The sequence below is a fragment of the Cervus elaphus genome, chromosome 11 (assembly GCF_910594005.1).
Source record: "Cervus elaphus chromosome 11, mCerEla1.1, whole genome shotgun sequence".
Classification (NCBI taxonomy): domain Eukaryota; kingdom Metazoa; phylum Chordata; class Mammalia; order Artiodactyla; family Cervidae; genus Cervus; species Cervus elaphus.
Window position 1 is genome coordinate 99845166 of NC_057825.1, and position 20340 is coordinate 99865505.

Genomic DNA, 20340 nt, shown 5'->3' on the forward strand with positions numbered 1-20340 from the left:
AACCCACCTGGAAAAAGGATAATCCTTTTTAACAAATGATGATTGAAAAACTGAATACTCATATGAAAATTATTGATAATTCAAAAGGAACCATGGGGACCTTCCCCGGCAGTCCAGTGGTGAAGACTCTGCAATTCCACTGCAGGAGTCAGGGTTCCATCCCTGGTCAGGGAACTAAGATCCCATATGCTGTGCCATGGCCAAAATAAGAACAATTACAGCTCAATGTAAGAATTAAAACTGTAAAAATTGTAGAAGAAAAAGTAGAAAATCTTTATGACTTTGAGTTGGGCAGAGTTCTTAAATATGACACCATGAAAGAAAAAAAAAAAAACTGAACTTCAGTCAGTTGAAAATGTTTGCACTTCAAAAGATACCATTTAAAAAATGAAAAGACAAGCCACAGACTATTTGCAAATCCTATATCTGATAAAGTATTTGTATCCAGAACATATAAAGAACTCTTACAACTCAATAATAAGACAAACAACCCAACTGAAAAAATGGGCAAAGATTTGAATTAAACATATAAACAAAGAAGACACATGAATGGCTAAGAGCATATGAAAAGACGCTCAGTATCATTTGATGTTAAAGAAATTCAAGTTAAAGCCACAGTAAGATACCTGGCCACAATAATAAATAAATAAACCACAGAGAGGAAGAAAATATCAGCAGAACCTATCTGACAAAGGAACTGTATCCTTGTAAAAGAACTCCTGCAATGTGATAATATAAAAAGACAAACGATGAAAGATAGGCAAAAACCTGAACAGTCCCTTCACTAAAGAAAGATATGTGAGCATGAAAACACGCTCACTATCATTAGTGATTAGAGAAATGGAAATTAAAATTAAAATGAAGGGGAATTCCCTGGTGGTCTGGTGCTTAGGACTTGATGCTTTCACTGCAGGGGCCAAGGCCCACCCCTGGTCAGAACACTAAGATCCCACAAGCCACTTAGAGTGGCCAAAAAAATAAAAATTACAATTAGGTACAATTTCACACCCATCAAAATGATTCAAATGGTAAAGGCTGACAATACCAAAAGTTGACAAGGACTTTGAACAAGGAAACACATTGCTATGAGCACGTAAAATGCTATAACCACTTCGGGAAAATGTTAGGTGTTTTAAAACCAATTCCACTGCTAGTTATTTACCCAAGAGAAGTGCAAGCTCATTTCTACCAAAAGACTTGTACCAGAATGTTCACAGCAGCTTTACTCATAATACTCCAAAACTTGAATCAATCCAAATGTCCATAAACAGGGGAATGGATAAACTGTCATAGTCATATTACACAATGCTATCAGATATAAAAAGGAGCCAAATATGAAATATGCAACCACACAGATGAATATTTAAAACACTTATTGCTCTTTTTTAGTCCCTGAGTAGTGTTCAACTCTCTTGTGACCCCATGGACTGTAGCCCGCTAGGCTCTCTGTCCATGGGATTTCTCAGGCAAGAATACTGGAGTGGGTAGCCATTTCCTTTTCCAGGAGATCTTCCCAGACTAGGGATCAAACCTGCATCTCCTGCATCGGCAGGCGGATTCTTTTCCACTGAGCCACCACCTAAAATACTAGGCTGAGCTAAAGAAGCTATCGGAAAAAAAAAGGGTACCATGTGTATGATCTCATTTACATGAAGTTGTAAAACAAGCAAAACAAATCTATAGTGATAGAAAGCAAAGCAATGATTGCCCCCAGCGGCTGGGGGGGATTAACTGAAAAAAGACATGTGGCAGTTCTGTGGGATGATGGAAATTTCTGTCCATGATGTGTATGTGGATGTATTGGGCTGGTCAAAAAGTTTGAGTTTTTCCATAGGATGTTACAGAAAAACCCAAATGAACTTGAATGAGCCAAAATTCATCCAACTCACCTAAAGTCTGTGCATTTTATATTTCATAATACCTCAATAAAAAAAAATAAACCACCATTAAGAGAATGAAAAGCTTCAAACTTAGAGAAGATATTTAGAACATACTCACATCTGACAAAAGATTATTCCCAGAAAAAATAACGTACAAATCAATAAGAAAAAATAGAGCCAAATTAGGATAATAGTTGGGCTTCCCTTGTGGCTCAGCTGGTAAAGAATCAGCCTGCAATGCGGGACACCTGGGTTCAATCCCTGGGTTGGGAAGATCCCCTGGAGAAGGGAAAGACTACCCACTCCAGTATTCTGGCCTGGAGAATTCCATGGATTATACAGTCCATGGGGTCACAAAGAGTTGGACAACTGCAGATAATACATAAATGATCTTGACAGACTTTTTACAGATGAGGAAAGACAAATGTTTGTAGACATATGAAAAGGTGCTCAACCTCCATTTATAATCAGGAAATTGTAAATCAAGATCTTGTAATATACCCACCAGACTGGCAGGAATGAAAAGACTAGGCAAGGTCAAGTACTGGTGAGAACGCAGAGTAATAAGAACTCTCATGCCACGCTGATGAGAGTGTAATTGGATATAATTACTTTTGCTTTGAATTTCTCTTCCACTCCTGGGTATATAATTTAGAGGAAGTCTTACACTTGTGACCAACAGATATGTACAAGAATGTTCACAACAACATTATTATTTTAGAAAAAAGATAAAACCTCAATGTCTACATATACCACAAAACTCGTGGCATAATCATATGATGGAATATACACAGATATGAAAATGAACTTCAGTTATACATACCAATATAAACATTTACTATTGAGAAAAAATGCAAAACAGATGAATACACACTGAAAGTTTCCATTTATATAAAAATGCAAAAATAGTATGCTCTTTCAGGTAGCATGCATAGGTGGTAAAAATAACGAAGGAAAGCAAGAATGTGATTATCATGAGACTCAGGGCTGTGGTTATTTCTTGGGTAAGTGGATCTGGGAAGAGCATACAGAGAACTTCTAAGATGCTGAGATAATTTTCTTCCTTTCTAAGAGAATTTCGGCCTTTTAATCTGGGTGATGACTTCATGGTACATATTTTATTATTTGTTTTAAACTACACATATGCATTTAATATACTTTTGTATATATTTCATAATTTAAAACCATGTAGAGGATTATGCTAAATGAACGCAGCAGTTATCAGGGACCATACATTGATTCTATGTATATGAAATGTCCAGAATAGGAAGCGGCAGAGAAGGGGCTTCCCTTGTGGCTCAGATGGTAAAGAATCTGCCTGCAATGTGGGAGACCCAGGTCTGATCTCTGGGTCGGGAAGATCCCCTGGAGAAGGGAACTGCTACCCACTCCAGTATCTTTGCCTGGAGAATTCCATGGACAGAGGCTACAGTACATGGGGTCGCAAAGAGTTGGACACACATAAGACAGGAAGTAGATTAGTGTTTGCCTAAGGTTGGGGAAGTAGAGGAGAAATAGCAAATGACTGCTAGTGGGTACAGGGTTTCTTTTTTGGACTGACGAAAATGTTGTAAAACTAATCACAGTGATCAGAGCACAATGCTGTGAATATACTAAAAACTATTGATTTGTATACTTTGCGTGGATTAATTGTATAGTGTGTGAATTGTATTTCCCCCAAAATAACTGTTCTTAAAAAAACAGGCAGACAAGTGGGATGCACAGAAAAGCTCTCGAGTGATGAGAGGGTGAAGCTGACAAAGATGAGATAGTGTTTCTCTAGAGCTATGGTCCTCAAACTTTAGCATGCCACCCCTTACCTGGACAACTTGTTGAAACACAGATTGCTGTTCTGTTTTCAGATTCTGTAGATCCAGGGTGAGGCCAAGAATGTGCATTTCTATCAGTTCCCAGGTGATGCTGCTGGCCCTTTGGGAACCTTATAGTGCCCAATAAAAATGTCCAGTGAGCATATATTAGATGAAAAGATGGATGGGTGGATGGGTGGTTGGTGGGTGTTTGGGACAGTGGATGGTTGGTAGTTTAATGGATGAATGCATGGGTAAGTGGATTCATGGATAGATAGAAGGTGGGCAGCTCTTTTGGGGGAAATACAATCTACACACCATACAACTAATACACGCATGGCTGGATGAGGATGGTTCAGAGTAGTAGGAGAGAAGATGGGATTGAGAAGTTGTGGTGTGGAAAGCATGGTAGAGAAGTCAAAACCTAGTTGCAGCTCTTGTCATGAATTCACCACCTACTAGCTGTGCAATGTTTGACAGGTGACTTTACCTCCCCAAAGCTCACTTTCCTCATACCTAATGTGGGTTAACAACGTCTATGAATGTCCCTTGGGCTAAACACCTTAAAAGGGCCAACCCAGAGCCCGACATGCAGTGGTTTCTCTCTACCCTTCAGCTGGATCTGACTCTTACCATCGTATATCGCTGGGCTGTACTGTGTGGTTGAGACGACAGGCTTGTAACTCAGGTCCATCTTGTTTCCATAGTGACCAATGCTGACTTCAAATTGAATCAGGTCCTTAAAGTCAGGCATCATGGTACAGGAAAGGAAGATGACGCACAGCCCATACTTCTGTCGGTTCTGGTGCTTCTAAAACAATAACCCCCAACATCCCCAGCACGTGAGTCAAGGGATGAACAAAGCTATAGAGACAGGCAGGGAGGCAAGCATGAGGTGCCCTGTTTCTTTCATTCATTGTGAGCCAGACCATCCCTGAACTCCTGTCCTCTCTCAAAATTCTGCCTTGACTCCCACTCACGTGGTTGATCAAGGGAAGTTCCTCCCATGACCTCCATTACCTGGCCCCTTCACCCAACCAGCCCTGGTCTTCTCTTCCTGAAGTCAGGCAGGAAGGTCTTCTCCTGGTCAGTCTAGGCTCTGAATTGGTCCACTCCACCCCTCTTCTTTTGGTCTAAACGCCTCGCTTGGATGAGACTGAGTGTGGGGAGGACTTTGTGGTAGAGGATGCATACACATGCACATCTGCTCTTGGCTGTTCTCAAGCCCCGTCCCCCCACCCTGAGCCCACCTTCTCAGGTCCTCTGTCACATGAGCCCCTCTCTCATTTCTGTTGCCAACCTCTTCCCTACTTTTGCATTCTCCCATTCTGTTCACTAACTCATATCTCTCCTGCATTAAAAAATAACCCTCCCTCTCTCCTCTGAGCCCCTATTTTTCTAGGACCTGTTCTTGTCTCCTTTAACTTTGCAGCCAAGTTTTTTTTTTTTTTTTTTTTTTGGTGGTGTTGCATGGCATGTAAGATTTTAGTTCCCCGATCAGGACCAGAAATCGAACCATGTCCCCTGCAGTGGAAGCACGGAGCCCTGACCACTGGACTCCTAGGGAAGTCCCTGCAGCCAACTTTCTATAGACTTGTCTCTATGCACCATTAACAACTTCTCCCTCCCACCTTCAGCTTCTCTCCTGACCCAAGGCTACTGGAGCCTTCCTCATTACCAGCACACACTTTTGGGTCCTCAGCTTTTCTGTCTGCCACGTTCAGACTGTTCTGCTCTCTCCTTTCTGCAACTCCCCTCCAGAGGCTGCCCCAGTGCTCCCCTTTGCCAGCTCCTTCTCCATCTCCCTGCAACGCCCCCCCGCCCCCACCCTTCTCCCTGCAATCTCATAGGCTGTGATTCTCAATGGGATCCAACCTCAGGTCCCTTCTCCTTTCATTCCATCTACTCCCCCAGGGTGATTCCTCCATAATCTTGGGTAGATCCTGGTGTGCTGATGACAAATGTTTATATCTAGCAGGCTTAGGGACTGGTCCTCGTGGGTGTCTCACAAGCACAGGTCAAAGGTGGGATTCATCATGATAAATGGAATATTTTCCACCATATCGGTAAACAAAACACATCACAGTCATCAGTAATTGCAGCCACCCCTGATGGTGAGCTGGTGAGCCCTGAGGGAACTCAGGAAGGAAAGAATATCTGCCATCTAGCAGCTGTCAGGCTGCAGCCACTCCCCATGGTGAACCCTGAGGAAACTCAGGATGAGGTGCATATGAAAGGAATGAGGCCAGACTCTTGCATCTTCCCATACATAGAAAATACCTAAATTCCTTAACTTGAGATGTCTGATTTTCCTTTAACAATGATCTTTTGATGTTCAGACTACCTGCTCTTTGTTGTAATACTTCTATATGACCTGGCTCCCCTCTTGCCTCCTCAGAGCAGTTCTTTCAGGGTTGAGATGCTGCCTCCAGGGCCTGAAGTCCTAAAAATTCCACTGAATAAAATATAACTCTCAACTGTCAGGTTGTGAATATTTTTGTTTAAGTTCACAATCATCTCCCCAGACCTTCTTTCTTCAGGGAGCCCATGTTGATGTCTGACCCCACCTCCCCACCTCCCCACCTGAGGCAGAAGATGAATGTCAGCCTCACTTCTTTTGTCCTGTTGGTCAGTGACTTTGATCATTGTTTCCAAAGGGTCTCTGGTGACTGCTCTCTCCTCTCCAGCTCTCCTCCCTTGTGACTATGTCCCCATTTCTCCTGAGTAAGTGGATGGCCCAATTTTACTTCCATTTAAAGCTATGGTTTTTCCAGTAGTCATGTACAGATGTGACAGCTGGACCATAAACAAGGTTGAGCTCCAAAGAACTGAGGCTTTTGAAATGTGGTGCTGGAGAAGATTCTCGAGAGTCTCTTGGACTACAAGGAGATCAGATCAGTCAATTCTAAAGGGAATCAACCCTGAATATTCATTGAAAGGACTGATGCTGAAGCTGAAGCTCCAATACTTTGGCCACCTGATGGGGAGAGCCAGCTCACTGGAAAAGACGCTGATGCTGGGAAAGACTGAGGGCAGGAGGAGAACGGGGTGACAGAGGATGAGATGGTTGGGTGGCAACACCGATTCAATGGACATGAGTCTGAGCAAACTCCAGAAGATATTGAAGGACAGGGAAGCCTGGCATGCTACAGTTCATGGGGTCACAAAGAATCAGATACAACTTAGCAACTGAACAACAACAAATCTATTTCTGACGTGTCTTCTCCTGTCCTTTCCTGCCTCAGTGGTCCTCCTTGGCCTTCAGGAAGAAATGCAGACTCCTTATAACATCATTTCTCCTTAATATCTCTTAATTTCTCCTTGCATATTTCTTAAATCCAAACCTTTTCTTTACTGGGTCCCTTGACCTCCTGGGATTTGGCACAGCAGGAAGCCCCCACTGGGGCTTAGTAAAGACTCAGGTGGAGGGACTTCCGTGGTGGTCCAGTGGTTAAAACCTCACCTTCCAATGCAGGGGGTGTGGGTTCAACCCCTGAGCGGGAGCTAAGATTCCACATGCCTTGTGGCCAAAAAATAAAAATGTAAAACAGAAGTAATATTATACAAATTCAATAAACCCTTTAAAAATGGTCCACATCAAAAAATTCTTAAAAAAAAAAGACTCAGCTGGATTGAGGAAACATCCCATACATCCAAAAAGCACATTCCACTCCTGACCAAGGGCTTCTTGCAATGTCAGAGATGGGACCCATAGGAGACTAGAGGCGGGCAGGAGGGGTCTTTATTCCTGGGTTACCTGTCTCTTGTGGTTACCTCTATGCTGATCACATCTAGGGAGAGATCCTTCATCTTAGCTTCTTGATGGGATTTGACATGGGTGATCAACTCCAGGAAGACCCGGCCTCGATAAGCTAAACCATCCTTGACAATGTTGGGAATATTCTAGGGTAATAGGAAGGAAAACAGTAGGAAAAGGAATGAGAGAAAAAAGCAGAAAAAGTCTTTCCTGAAACCTCTGTAGCAAATACAGGGTTGTTCTGTAACTTTCTGCCTTGGGCTGACCACAGTCCCAGGGAGGAATTTCAGAAACTCCAGTCGTGACCATGCCTGGAAACCTCTAGGCCCTGAGCCTTCTTCCACACCTGAGGCCTCCTCTTCCTTTTCATTCATTCTATCTCCAGGCCCACCAAAAATGCCCTGTTCCTGTAAACCCTTTCTGCTTGGAGGGGACTGTGGTAACTGTTCAATTATCCCAGGCTGGCCAATCAGGACAGGCCCTGCCCCCTTGGCAATAGTGATTGGCGCAAGGGGAGCACACATGACCTAGGAAGGCCAATTAGAATGCTTCCTTGGCCTTCCCAATTAGAGGCTACCAAGGCCCTGTTCCCATCAGGGAGGCCAGACTGTGGTAGAAATGAATGAGGCCTAGGAAAGAGCAGCAGAGATGTGGGAGAGGCTCCTAAAGGCATTGAGGTCCTGGTTTCTGAGGCTCTTCCTCACTCAGAGGCCTTCCCAGCCCCATTCTCTTCTTTTACTAATTGACTTTCTGGTGTTTACTGCCATCCTCTCTCTCTTTTTTAAAAATTTTTACTGGAGGGTGGTTACTCTACAATATTGTGTTCGTTTCTGCTATAGGCAAACTATACCTCCCCTCTTTTTTGGATTTCTTCCCCATTTAGGTCACCACAAAGCATTGGGTAGAGTTCCCTGTGCTGTATAGTAGGGTCTCATTAGTTACCTATCTCATACATGGTAGTGTATATACATGAATCTCAAAATCCCAATCCATCCCACCCCACCCCCCGCCCCTTATCACCAGTGTTAATAACCCAGTGCTTTTCCACATTTACCTGTGCTGGTTCTTTTGCTGCCCATGACCTTTCCACCTGCCAAATCTCTTACCTGAGGTCTCATCTCAATGCCCCTTCCTTAGTGAATGCCCAGAGCACTCCATCTGCTCCTTTCTTGGGTCACAGCACGGGCCCTGGGCTTATGTGGTCCTTTGTGTACAGGCTTCAAGTCCTCTACTGGAGTGTCATGGACAGAAACCAGGGCCTGGCCCTCCCCAGGCATCTCCCAGGCCCTGGTGCCTGACACATGGTTGATTTCACCTCCAATATTCCCTACAGCTGACATGAGAAGCTTACAGGGTCTTCTTCCTTCATCCTGAAAGGGGCCTTTTTACCCCCACGGAGAGTCAAGAAGCTGGGGCCAAAGCAGGGTAGGAAGCCAGAGTACATTCCTGCAAGGAGAAAGGGGTGAGAGAGGGCGGATTCGGGTGGGGGAGGTGCAGGAGGCAGGGCACGGGGGGCTCGCTTGCCTTCTATTTCGGCTCCAGTGGACGAGATCTGGTTGAGGGACAGGCTGACCGTCCCGATCTCATCATTGCACCTGTTCCTGGGGCTGGAGAGAAACACAGCCTGCAGGTGGGGTCCCCAGCCCAGTTCTGATGTCCTCCTGCCTGTTGTTTTTTCCAGCCTCCACCCAGTTGCTCACCAGTCCAAGACTCTGAACTTGATGTAGCTGGAGAGGCAGGGAAGCTGCGAAGGGCAAGTGAGAAGGGCAGTGGGTGCCTGCCCAGATGGCCTGGTCTTTGCTGAGACAGAGCAGTTGGGAAGTCCTGAGTCTGGGTCAAGGTTTGGCTCTGTTACCAGTGAGCCCAAAGGGACTGACCACTGAGGCTTATGGACCTTTAGCTGGGGGCTCCCCACTGTATAGGCCCTTTGCAAGGGCCTGGGGAAGGCCTCGGACTGTGTCCCATGATCATTTTATATTCTCATTCTTAAAAATGGTCCCTCATTATATCAGCTCCAGGGTCCGCGAGATGTGAGTCTACCCAACTGTGGAGTCCATGACTGCAGTCCTTACACAGCCCTTCAGTCTGGAGGCAGGTTTACCAAGCCATCTCACGGAGACATTGTGGGCCTCGAAAGACTTCCTCACATTTAGCAGTTAACCTTTATTACTATTTAAATTAAAAAAAAAATTTTTTTGGCCACTCAGGGTGGTTTGTCAGATCTTAGTTCCCCAACCAGGGATTGAACCCAGGCCCGAAGCAGTGAGAGCGCAGAGTCCCAACTGCTGGACCACCACAGGATCCCCTAGCAGTTAATCTATAAACGGCAGGACATCTGTCTCTTCAGAGAGTAATAATAGCTGCCACTCTGGGGAGGGTGTCCGTTGTCCCTAGACTGCCCTGAAAGTGTGTGTGGATCACCTCAGTGACCCTTACCTCCACCCCCAACAACTCCAGAAGCCAGGGGCTGTAATCATTCCCATTTTCAGGCAGGAACACTGAGGCCCCGAGAGGCCGAGCTCCTGAAGCCCTGGGGTACTGTGCAGACCCCTGCCCACTCCGCCATAACCCAGCAAGGTATGGCTGTCCTTGACTGAGGGGGACTGAGGCCCAGAGAGGGACAGAACCAGGATCGGAACCCAAGTGTCTGAGTCTTATCTCTGCCCTGTCCTCAATTATAAAAACAAAAAGTCCATGTGTAAAGCACAGCTGTTGGGGCTGAGGCCTGAGGGGGCCCCACATCCTCACACATCCCTTGTTCAGCGGGCGTGGCTGGGGGTCCTCTGTTCTCCACTCCCCTTGTCCTTTGTCCCTGGCCGTGGAGGCTGAGGGTCAGGGGAGCAGGGGGAATGAAGGAGTTTCCATGGACTTCCCTGGTGGTCCAGTGGCTATGACTCTATGCTCCCAATGCAGGAGGCCGGGTTCAACCCCTGGTCAGGGTACTAGATCCCGCATGCCACAACTAAGATCCAGTGTGGACAAATAAATAAATATTTAAAAATACATATATAAAGAAAGGGCTTTCCCATCGAGCAGCTTGAGTAAGCCATGAGATCACCCTGCTTAAGGAAGGACACTGGAAGTGGAGAGAGGGGGGCCCTTGGGCACCCAGGTCTTCCAAAGCACCAAACCCTACAAATTGATGGAACCATGTTTTCATCCATCTTTGAGAATTCTCTTCCCCTTTCCCACTTCTTCGTTTTGATTGCCCTCCTGTCTGGGGGCCCCTGAACTGCTAACTGGCACAGACCATTGTCAGCAGTGCCCCCTGCAGCCTGCCTTGCTCGGCCCCTGACCAGCTGGCCTCAGATGCCACTGACTGCAGGTGGTCATCCTGCCACTTCACAGTGAGGTCCAGAAGGCTGGCAACAGGCAATGGGGCTTCTCTGGTGGTCCAGTTGGTAAAGAATCCGCCTGCCATGCAGGAGACTGCCTGCAATGCAGGAGACCCAGGTTCGATCCCTGGGTCAGGAAGATGCCCTGGAGGAGGGGCATGGCAGCCCACTCCAGTATTCTTGCCTGGAGAACCTATGGAGAGAGGAGCCTGGTGGGCTACAGTCCATGGAGCTGCAAAGAGTTGGACATGACTTAGTGACTGAACTGCCAGCAACAGTCAGGCCGCCACCCAAACAGCCCCAGCTCTAGAGAGAGACTGCATCTACAGGAAATGGGTGAGGGTCTGGGGTGTTTGGACATCTTCAAACATGGGAAGGCCTCTTTCAGGGATGGGGGGCCTGCCCCTCCCCCACTGTTTTCCGAGCCCGGAGGAAGCTGAACATGAGAGAGGACGTCCAAGGCCCTGAGCATCCACAGAGCATCCAAGGATTCCTGTCATGAGCCTCATCCCAGCCAGCACAGGGGGAGAGAGCAAGGGTGCGGGAAGGACTAGGTCCTTCTTTAAGAGTCTACAAAATCACCCAAGAAGGTGGGGATGGAGAGAAATGGTTAAAAATGCTGACTCACGGAGAGGTAGATGGAGATGTTTCTGGGAGAAGCAGGGAGAAGGGTCCATAGAAAGGCAGAGGGGATCTCCTTTGCTAATTTCACATCACACAAATGTAAGGTATGTTGTTGTTGGTGGTGGTGGTGTTGAGTTGCTAAGTGGTGGCCAACTCTTTGCGACCCCATGGACTGCAGCATGCCAGGCTTCCCTCTGCCACCCTCTTCTCCTGCTTTCGATCTTTCCCAGCATCAGGGTCTTTTCCAGTGTAAGGTTTAAGGACAGTGAAACACCCGCTGTGTAGCCAAACAAGTGCCACACAAAGTTCTACACACTCACACGAGAGTGCTCAAGTCCTCTCTCAGATTGCTGACTCTTATTTTACACACAGTTTTTACAAGCCTTGCATGGAGTCAAAAGTCAGTCATAGCTCTCGCAGGACTTGGAAGAAAACTGTCATCCACACTGCTGACAGGTGACTGAGGAGGACTGAAAAGCTGTAGAAATCAGACTAAAAGCCCCACCATGTTGAGACCACTTAATATAGTAACAAACAGTCCCACACTGCACATAGCCCCGGACATAACTATGCTCTTGTAGTGCCTCTAAAGCCATCAACAAAGAGATACAATTATATTCAGGGCACTTTGATTAGAAGATAAGAAAATGCATAGTATAATTTAGAATGGGTTTTTAAAGTGTTGTTTTTTTTTTTTAATGTAAGTGAAAGGGCATGTTTAAGTTCTCTGGAAAGTTCAGTCTTAGGGCCCATTCATTTCACTTTTTTCCTAACCTGGCCTTAATGATTGGATCATCGAAAAAGCAAGAGAGTTCCAGAAAAACATCTATTTCTGCTTTGTTGTCTATGCCAAAGCCTTTGACTATGTGGATCACAATAAACTGTGGAAAATTCTGAAAGAGATGGGAATACCAGACCACCTGACCTGCCTCTTGAGAAACCTGTATGCAGGTCAGGAAGCAACAGTCACAACTGGACATGGAACAACAGACTGGTTCCAAATAGGAATAGGCATACGTCAAGGCTGTATATTGTCACCCTGCTTATTTAACTTATATGCAGAGTACATCATGAGAAATACCAGGCTGGAGGAAGCAGAAGCTGGAACCAAGATTGCCGGGAGAAATATCAATAACCTCATATATGCAGATGACACCACCCTTATGGCAGAAAGTGAAGAAGAACTAAAGAGACTCTTAATGAAAGTGAAAGAGGAGAGTGAAAAAGTTGGCTTAAAGCTCAACATTCAGAAAACTAAGATCATGGCATCCGGTCCCATCACTTCATGGGAAATAGATGGGGAGACAGTGAAAACAGTGGCTGACTTTTTATTTCTTTGGGCTCCAAAATCACTGCAGATGGTAACTGCAGCCATGAAATTAAAAGACGCTTACTCCTTGGAAGGAAAGTTATGACCAATCTAGACAGCATATTAAAAAGCAGAGACATTATTTTGCCAACAAAGGTTCGTCTAGTCAAGGCTATGGTTTTTCCTGTATGGATGTGAGAGTTGGACCATAAAGAAAGCTGAGAGCCGAAGAATTGATGCTTTTGGACTGTGGTGTTGGAGAAGACTCTTGAGAGTCCCTTGGACTGTAAGGAGATCCAACCAGTCCATCCTAAAGATCAGTCCTGGGTGTTCATTGGAAGGACTGATGTTGAAGCTGAAACTCCAGTACTTTGGCCACCTGATGCGAAGAGCTGACTCATTTGAAAAGACCCTGGTGCTGAGAAAGATTGAGGGCATGAGGAGAAGGGGACAACAGAGGATGAGATGGTTGGATGGCATCACCGACTCAATGGACATGGGTTTGGGTGGACTCCAGGAGTTGGTGATGGACAGGGAGGCCTGGCATGCTGCGGTTCATGGGGTAACAAAGAGTCAGACACAACTGAGCAACTGAACTGAACTGAACTTGATCATTAGTTGAAATCATCTGGGTCATATTCGTTTTCCTTTTTTTTTTTTTTTTGGCCTCACAGCACAGCTTGCACTTGCAGGATCGTCGTTCCCTGATGAGGAACAGTGAAAGCATGGAGTCCTAACCACTGGACTACCCGGGAATTCCCCCCATTCATTTCAAGTAAGGTTCACTGTAATATGTCCTGGGCTTCCTCATGCTCCCTATAAAGCAGAACTCCCTGCCCCCTCCCACCCCTAACTTCCCTCACATGCCCCTTACAAACACCCCTTCTATTTGTGGAGGGGTGAGGAAGAGAAAGCATGATGAAAAAGCAATACCTGAATCCGGAAGGTCAGGATCTGGTTCCATATCGGGGTCTCGGTTTGGGTCTGCACATGTGTTTTGAGCTGGGAATATCCCAAAGAAATATCAGTCCAGCCTGTCCCTCCTCCCTCCACTGGCCTCACCTCCCAGCCCTTCTCGTCCAGCCTATGGGTGGACCCTGTCTGCAGCACAGAGTTGGTTGTGGGAGTTCCTGGTCCAAGGAGACGTTGACAACGCTCATCAGCTACAACTTCAGTCCTTTGAGTAGCTATCTAGAGCCAGACTCCTTCACATTTTCCCTCAAATCAGCTTTCAATTGATTTAACTTTTAAATAGAGGGTTACTATTTAGTTCAGTTCAGTTCAGTCGCTCAGTCGTGTTCGACTCTCTGTGACCCCATGAATCGCAGCACGCCAGGCCTCCCTGTCCATCACCAACTCCCGGAGTTGACTCAAACTCAAGTCCATCGAGTCGGTGATGCCATCCAGCCATCTCATCCTCTGTCGTTCCCTTCTCCCCCTGCCCCCAATCCCTCCCAGCATCAGGGTCTTTTCCAACATTACATGAGTGCAAACATATTGCTTTTGTTCGAGAAATTCTAAAATCCCAACAAAAAGTCAGCAACAATGATACTGATGGCATACTCCTTTTCAAAGTATCACTTGATTTTATTTTTAAACCTAGCCTTATTCTAAGCAATCATGTTGGTAAAGTCAAGGGAGGTGCTGGTTAAATTAGACTGGTTAAACTTTTTCATACACTCTAAGAAAAATATAGACATATTAACATTTCTGAAAATATGCGTGCCTCTGCCACCCAACAGTATCTCACCTACTTCCAGAGACCAAACCACTCACTGGGAAATAAATACTCGGTGTGGTGCTCTTAGAATATATCCACACACCCTTTGGTATGCTCCCCTTCAAAAGGTGGACACTAACCTCCCTCCCCATTTGTCTGGGCTAGATTTAATGACTTCTTCTAATAGGTAAGATATGGTAGAAATGATGCTCGATGAATCTTGAGACAAATATACTTAATTTCAGCCCAGAATTCCCCAAATTTGAACACAGGGTCCTTTTTTTTTTTTTTTGCCCATGACATCCATCAGCACACTTTGGAAAATGCTACTGTGTGTTCAGAGAGCTTCAGGGAATGTTAACAACTCCCTTGCCCAGAACCTTCCATGTCTAGATGCAGAAACTGAGGTTCAAAGGGCTCAGCGACAGTTCCAATGGTGTGCATTTGCGGACTTGTTGTTCACTGGTCCACCATCTGTGCATTTCGATGTTTGGTTTTCGCTGGGCATCTTCTCCCTTCAAGGCACTGGGCACAGCTCTGGGATACGGGCTGACTAAGCCATGGCCTCCACCTTCACAGAGACCCTCCCTGGTCCCACGGGATCACATCACTCATAAACGGGATATGACTCCTGGGGTCCTGGCCTCAGACCCAGTCTTTTCCTCCAAGCTATTTTTTTCTAGGTGCCAATGTCTCTAAGCTTCAGCCCGTTATCATGCTTACCTTTTCCCCAATTAGTTCCACCTCCAGCACAGGACTCACAGAGTAGTGTTTCTCTAAGAATAAGAAGTTAAAAGATTTCTGCGGCAGCATCATTTTTCAGGAGGAGGAAATGGAGAAGAGACAGGACCTCATAATGAAAACCCTCCCTCATCATTTGGTTTCGTGACCCCTGGGCAGACCCCTCCCACCTTCACTCTGCTTCCCTGTGCCCTGGTGTGTCCTGGCACACGATGGGGGTGGGGGCTGGCAGAAGGAACCTTGAATATGGGTATTAGGGACAAGTCAGGGGCTCGTGGCCCATTTTAAAGGCGCCTTCATAAAACCATTCTTGGTGGATTTCAGTCCCCCCTCCCCACCCCAAGTCTTAATGTCAGAATGTAACTGGGGAGCCCTGTGAGGAGCCCAGGTGGCCGGGGCCGCTCCCTGCCCAGCCCCGACTGACTGAGGTGGAGGTCCTCGGCACAGTAGATGAAGAACTGCAGGTAGGCCATGCTGATGGGCACCACCGACGACTTGAAGATCCGAGTGTCCATGTCGTCAGCCCTGTAGGTCAGTCTCTGATCGACCTGGAGGGACCAGAGAGCTGAGAGGGTTAGAATCACAAGGAGGTCACAGGCCACCAGACTCGGCTTCCCCAACCCTGGGCTTGCTTGGGGTGGGGATGGGCAACCTGGAAGTAACACAGCAAACAAAGGAAAGCGTGTGAAGAGCAGTGGCTGCCTGGGGGGCCTGGGGGCTGGTCACCCACAGAAGCAGCCAGGATAAGAAATGTCCCGAGGTGCGGGGGGCAGCCTCACCGGGGCCTGGTCGCCCACACCAAGGGCACAGATGGTGACTTTCAGGTAGCCTCTCACACCACTGTTGCGTTCACTTGGCTGGCAGAGGCCAAGCCATTTCCTCAGGAGTGTGTGACCTGGAGAGGCAGAGGGCCCGTGGGAGACCAGCCTCCAGTTCCCCTCTTCTTCCCTGGAACCAGTCTTTGCTTCTGGAGTGGGGGCACGTGTGTGGAAAAGTGTCTCATATATTCTGGTTTCCATCCAGGGGCAGAGGGAAATGGGACTCACTTCTTTGTGCTTAGTCATTCAGTCGTGTCCAACACTTTGCGACCCTTTGGACTGTAGCCCGCCAGGCTCCTCTGTCCATGGGATTTTCCAGGCAAGAATACTGGAGTGGGAAGCCATTTCCTACTCCAGGGAATCTTCCCAACCCAGGGATCAAACCTGCATCTGCTGCATTGGCAGGTGGACTCTTTACCCGATGAACCATTGGGGAAGTCATAAAGTACAGTATCATTAAGCAGAAGCCATGAAGTACAGTAAAATGTTGCCAAGTACAGAAAATAACTCACAGCCTCTTTCCCCACCCTGTGTTGAATATACAGGAATTTTGAGATGATTTCAGCACCTGACTGGTTTTTCTCAGAAGACACTCACATTTCCAACAATGATTACCTACCTGGACAGTTGTAGATGAACCCGATATCTGTCTGAAAACACCGTAGAGAAAGGATTAGTTAGGGTCTCCAGCCAAGATTTGTAATAACCAACCAACTTGATGACAATTCATGTACTTTGTTGCTGTCCCATTGCTAAGTCGTGTCTGACTGTTTGTGACCCCATGAACTGCAGCATGCTAGGCTTCCTGGACCTTCACTATCTCCCGAAGTTTGCTCAGACTCATGTCCATTGAGGCAGTGAAGCTATCTAATCATCTCATCCTCTGCCACCCTCTTCTCCTCTTGCCCTCAGCCTTTCCCAGCATCAGGGTCTTTTCCAATGAGTCAGCTCTCATGGACTTGTCCCGCCCTAGTTCCTTTCATCTTTACAGCAACCTGGAAGTTGGCCCATTGTAATCTCCACTCTACAGGGGCAGATGTTGAGTTTGAGCCAAGAGCCCAGAGTCTCACAACTAGTAAGGAGGCTTGGATTGAAAGGACCCTTGACACCACCAGCACTGCTGACAAACACAGCCTTGTTCTTCCCTATGCCTGAGTGGAGGAAAGTGTTTATACCATCCTGCGGAAGAGGATGGCTGAGGAGTTGGCCAACAGACTATGGGAGATAGATGTTTTTCCCTGGGAGACAGATATTCTGTTTGTTTGTTTTTGATGTGGACCATTTTTAACACCTTTATTGAATTTGCAACAACACTGCTTCAGTTTTGGTTTTGGTGTTTTGACAGTGAAGCACGTGGAATCCTGGCTCTCCAACTAGGGATCTAACTTGTGTTCCCTGCAGTGGAAGTTCAGAGTCTTAACCACTGGACTTCCAGGGAAGTCACTATGTTCATTATCTTGATTGTGATAATGGTTTCAAATACATGTTTGAAAATGTATCAAATTATACATTTAAAACGTTTATACATCATTGTATGTCAATTGTATCTCAAATAAAGCTGGAAGAAAACAAACCAAAACAAAACTTATTCACCTCTAATGGGCAATAGATCTAGGCAGTGATCATCAATAGCTGTTAACAACAAAGACAGACCAGCAGCTTCTCGGCCTTTTGGCTAAGATCAAGTGAAGAGACCAGCAGTCATTCTGCGCCTGTAAGTGATGTCATCTTGCCAAATAATTGACCTAAGTCTGATCCAGCCTCTAGATAGCAAATACCTGGGTGGAGGATCGTGAGATGAGAGTCCCTGGAGGTACAGTCAGCAAGATCCAGACTGAGGGAAAACTCTGCAGGACAAACTATCCAGTTGCTTCAAGAAATAAATGGCCAGACTTCCTTCGCGGTCCAGTGCTTAAGAATCCACCTTACAATACAGGGAACTAAGATCCCATGTGCTGTGGGGCAGCCAAGCCCATGAGCCACAACTACTGAGCCCTCATTTCAGGACGAGAGTCTGCAAGCTACTCTGAAAGTGCTTGCACGACACAGTGAGCATCCTGAGTGCCAAAACTGAGACCTAAGGCAGTTGAATAAATAAATATTAAAAAAAGAAAAAGGGATGCAAAGAAAACTAGGGTGCAAGACAAACTGAATAAAATACACCTAAAAATATATTTTAATCAACTGCAATATGTGCACTAGGTTTGGATCCTGATTTAAATAAACTTTAGAAGGAATTCATGAGACAATTAGGGATATTTGAACACTGACCAGATATTTAGTGCTAGCCAGGAATTAGAAAGGTGTTTAGATGTTGTCATTGTATTTAATTATGCTTAATAAAGTCTGTATGTTTTTGAAATAGGTAATGAAATGTTTTAAAGTAAAATTATATGTCTGAGATTTGATTCACAATATTTAGGTTGGTACAAAGCAATTGCAGTTTCGGGCCATTACTTTTAAATCAGTCATGTCAGACTCTTTGCAACCCCATGGACTGTAGCCCAGCAGGCTCTGCTGTTCATGGGATTCTCCAGGCAAGAGTACTGGAGTGGGTTGCCATTTTCTACTCCAGGGGATCTGCCCAACTCAGGCACCCCCAACCATTCCAGAATCTCTTAACTCCTGGGCCTGTGCTGCTTCTTTGAGACTCAGTTGGGGGAGGGGCAGGTTATGAACACTCACATGCTTATTACAAGTTGTGAGAAAGAAACCTTCCTTTGACTTGTCCTAAATTTGCCTTTCCCAAGGGTAGGGCCCTTTCCCAAGAGTTGCCAGATTTAGGAAATAAAAATACAGATGCCAGTTTAAATTAGGATTACAGATAAATAACGACTTTTTTTTAGTAAACATAGGTCCCCAGCAATATTTCATGAGAAGCCATGAAATATTGGGGACATACTTACATTTAAAAAGTACCTGTTGTTTAAGATTAAAAATTTCCAGGGCCTTCTGGATTTAACCTGGCAACCCTACCTTTTGGTTAGCCCTTCATGATTGTGTGAATGTTCCTCATTTCTCAACCTGGGTCTTTCCCAAAGCAAATCTTTTCACTCTGTCTTCAGGGGCAGTCTTTCTCCAGGTTTTCCAACAATTGGTTGACCTTTTGGATCCTCTGTTTCCATTTTCTGGAGACAGAGATGTGAGCTGTGTCCATAAATATTCTAAGTGTGAGGGAGTCAAGGTGGCACCCAGCACTCTCATAAATGTTACGTACTTTAATCCTCACAAAGATCCTGTGGGTTGAGTATGTTATTATCCCCATTTTACAGATGAGGAAGTAGAGGCTCCGAATAACTTGTCTAAATCACCCAGTTGGTAGGTGGATTCACAACTGGATCTTCCTGCATGAAAATCTCAGTCCTTTTCCCCAGCCTGGGGCAAGTAGCCCTGGGTGGGTCTCTGTAACTATTTCACCAAACCTCCTCCATCCAGTGCTCACTTGGAATCTCCCAATCTCTGCATTGAATCTCATCACTGAGGAGTTCATCACCTGCAGGGAATTCCCAGAAAGATTTGTTATTCACAACCCTGATTTCCCCAACCCCATGAGAGGAATGGCAGGGTACATCTGGGCTCTCCAGGACTGACTCAGTGCTTCCTAATGACTGACACTTCCAAATAGTGTTTCTCATTTAATTCTCAGAGGACCCCTGAGAAGTTCAGATTTTTATTTCCACTTTCAGGATGAGGAAATTGATCAGAGAGGTCAATTCACTTGGTCTCCACAAGGTAAACTTGCTCTCAGCTTTCTCCTCTGCATCCTATCTTGGCTGTTTCCTTAGAACTCTTCAAGGGAGAAGCCTTGGTCTCACTAGCCCTGAGCTGGGCACATAGGAGGCATTTGATAAATACAAGTTTCCCATTGTTACTGGGCTCCCTGTGGTCAAAGAATGGAATGTCTCATTTGGAGGGGACATTTGAGGGGTCCTTTGGTGACATGAAAATCCTGGTACATGGGAAAGGGTTGCTTTGTTCACCTTGGAGCTAAGCTCAGGGCCTATCAGTTGGCATTTCATAACATTCATTGAATGAATGAATAGATGGATGGATGGATGGATCGGGCGGGCGTCTGGCTGCTAGGGTGAAAAAGGTGGCAGAGATGCTGCCTTGGGGTCAGAAAGACCATCTGATGTGACTCTAGCTCTACAGATGGGGCTGGAGGGGAGTGAAGCACTTTTCAGAATTGAGGTGGGAAAGAAAAGTGAACCCGTCTTGCCTGGCTCCTCACCTGGATTAAGATGATCTCATCGAAGAACTTCATAGGAGCCTCATAAAAATTCTGAAAGAAGATCTGAAGTAGAGAGAATGGGAGGGGGCTGGGGGTGGGAGTGGGAAATGTGTCTCC

General features: G+C 46.0%; 1 protein-coding gene across 1 annotated transcript in view; it reads right to left on the reverse strand.

Annotated features, from left to right (window-relative positions):
* The window catches only part of FER1L5 (fer-1 like family member 5), a 54131-nt gene that overhangs the window by 25075 nt on the left and 8716 nt on the right, over positions 1–20340 (reverse strand). Inside the window, exons 8-19 of the mRNA XM_043917206.1 lie at positions 20224–20286; positions 19435–19485; positions 16612–16642; positions 15954–16069; positions 15599–15722; positions 15157–15209; positions 13647–13715; positions 9146–9189; positions 8970–9052; positions 8797–8891; positions 7463–7591; positions 4322–4499 (exon numbers count right to left, since the gene is read on the reverse strand). Coding sequence (XP_043773141.1) covers positions 4322–4499; positions 7463–7591; positions 8797–8891; positions 8970–9052; positions 9146–9189; positions 13647–13715; positions 15157–15209; positions 15599–15722; positions 15954–16069; positions 16612–16642; positions 19435–19485; positions 20224–20286 — 1036 coding nt within the window. The remainder of the gene's footprint in view (positions 1–4321; positions 4500–7462; positions 7592–8796; positions 8892–8969; positions 9053–9145; positions 9190–13646; positions 13716–15156; positions 15210–15598; positions 15723–15953; positions 16070–16611; positions 16643–19434; positions 19486–20223; positions 20287–20340) is intronic.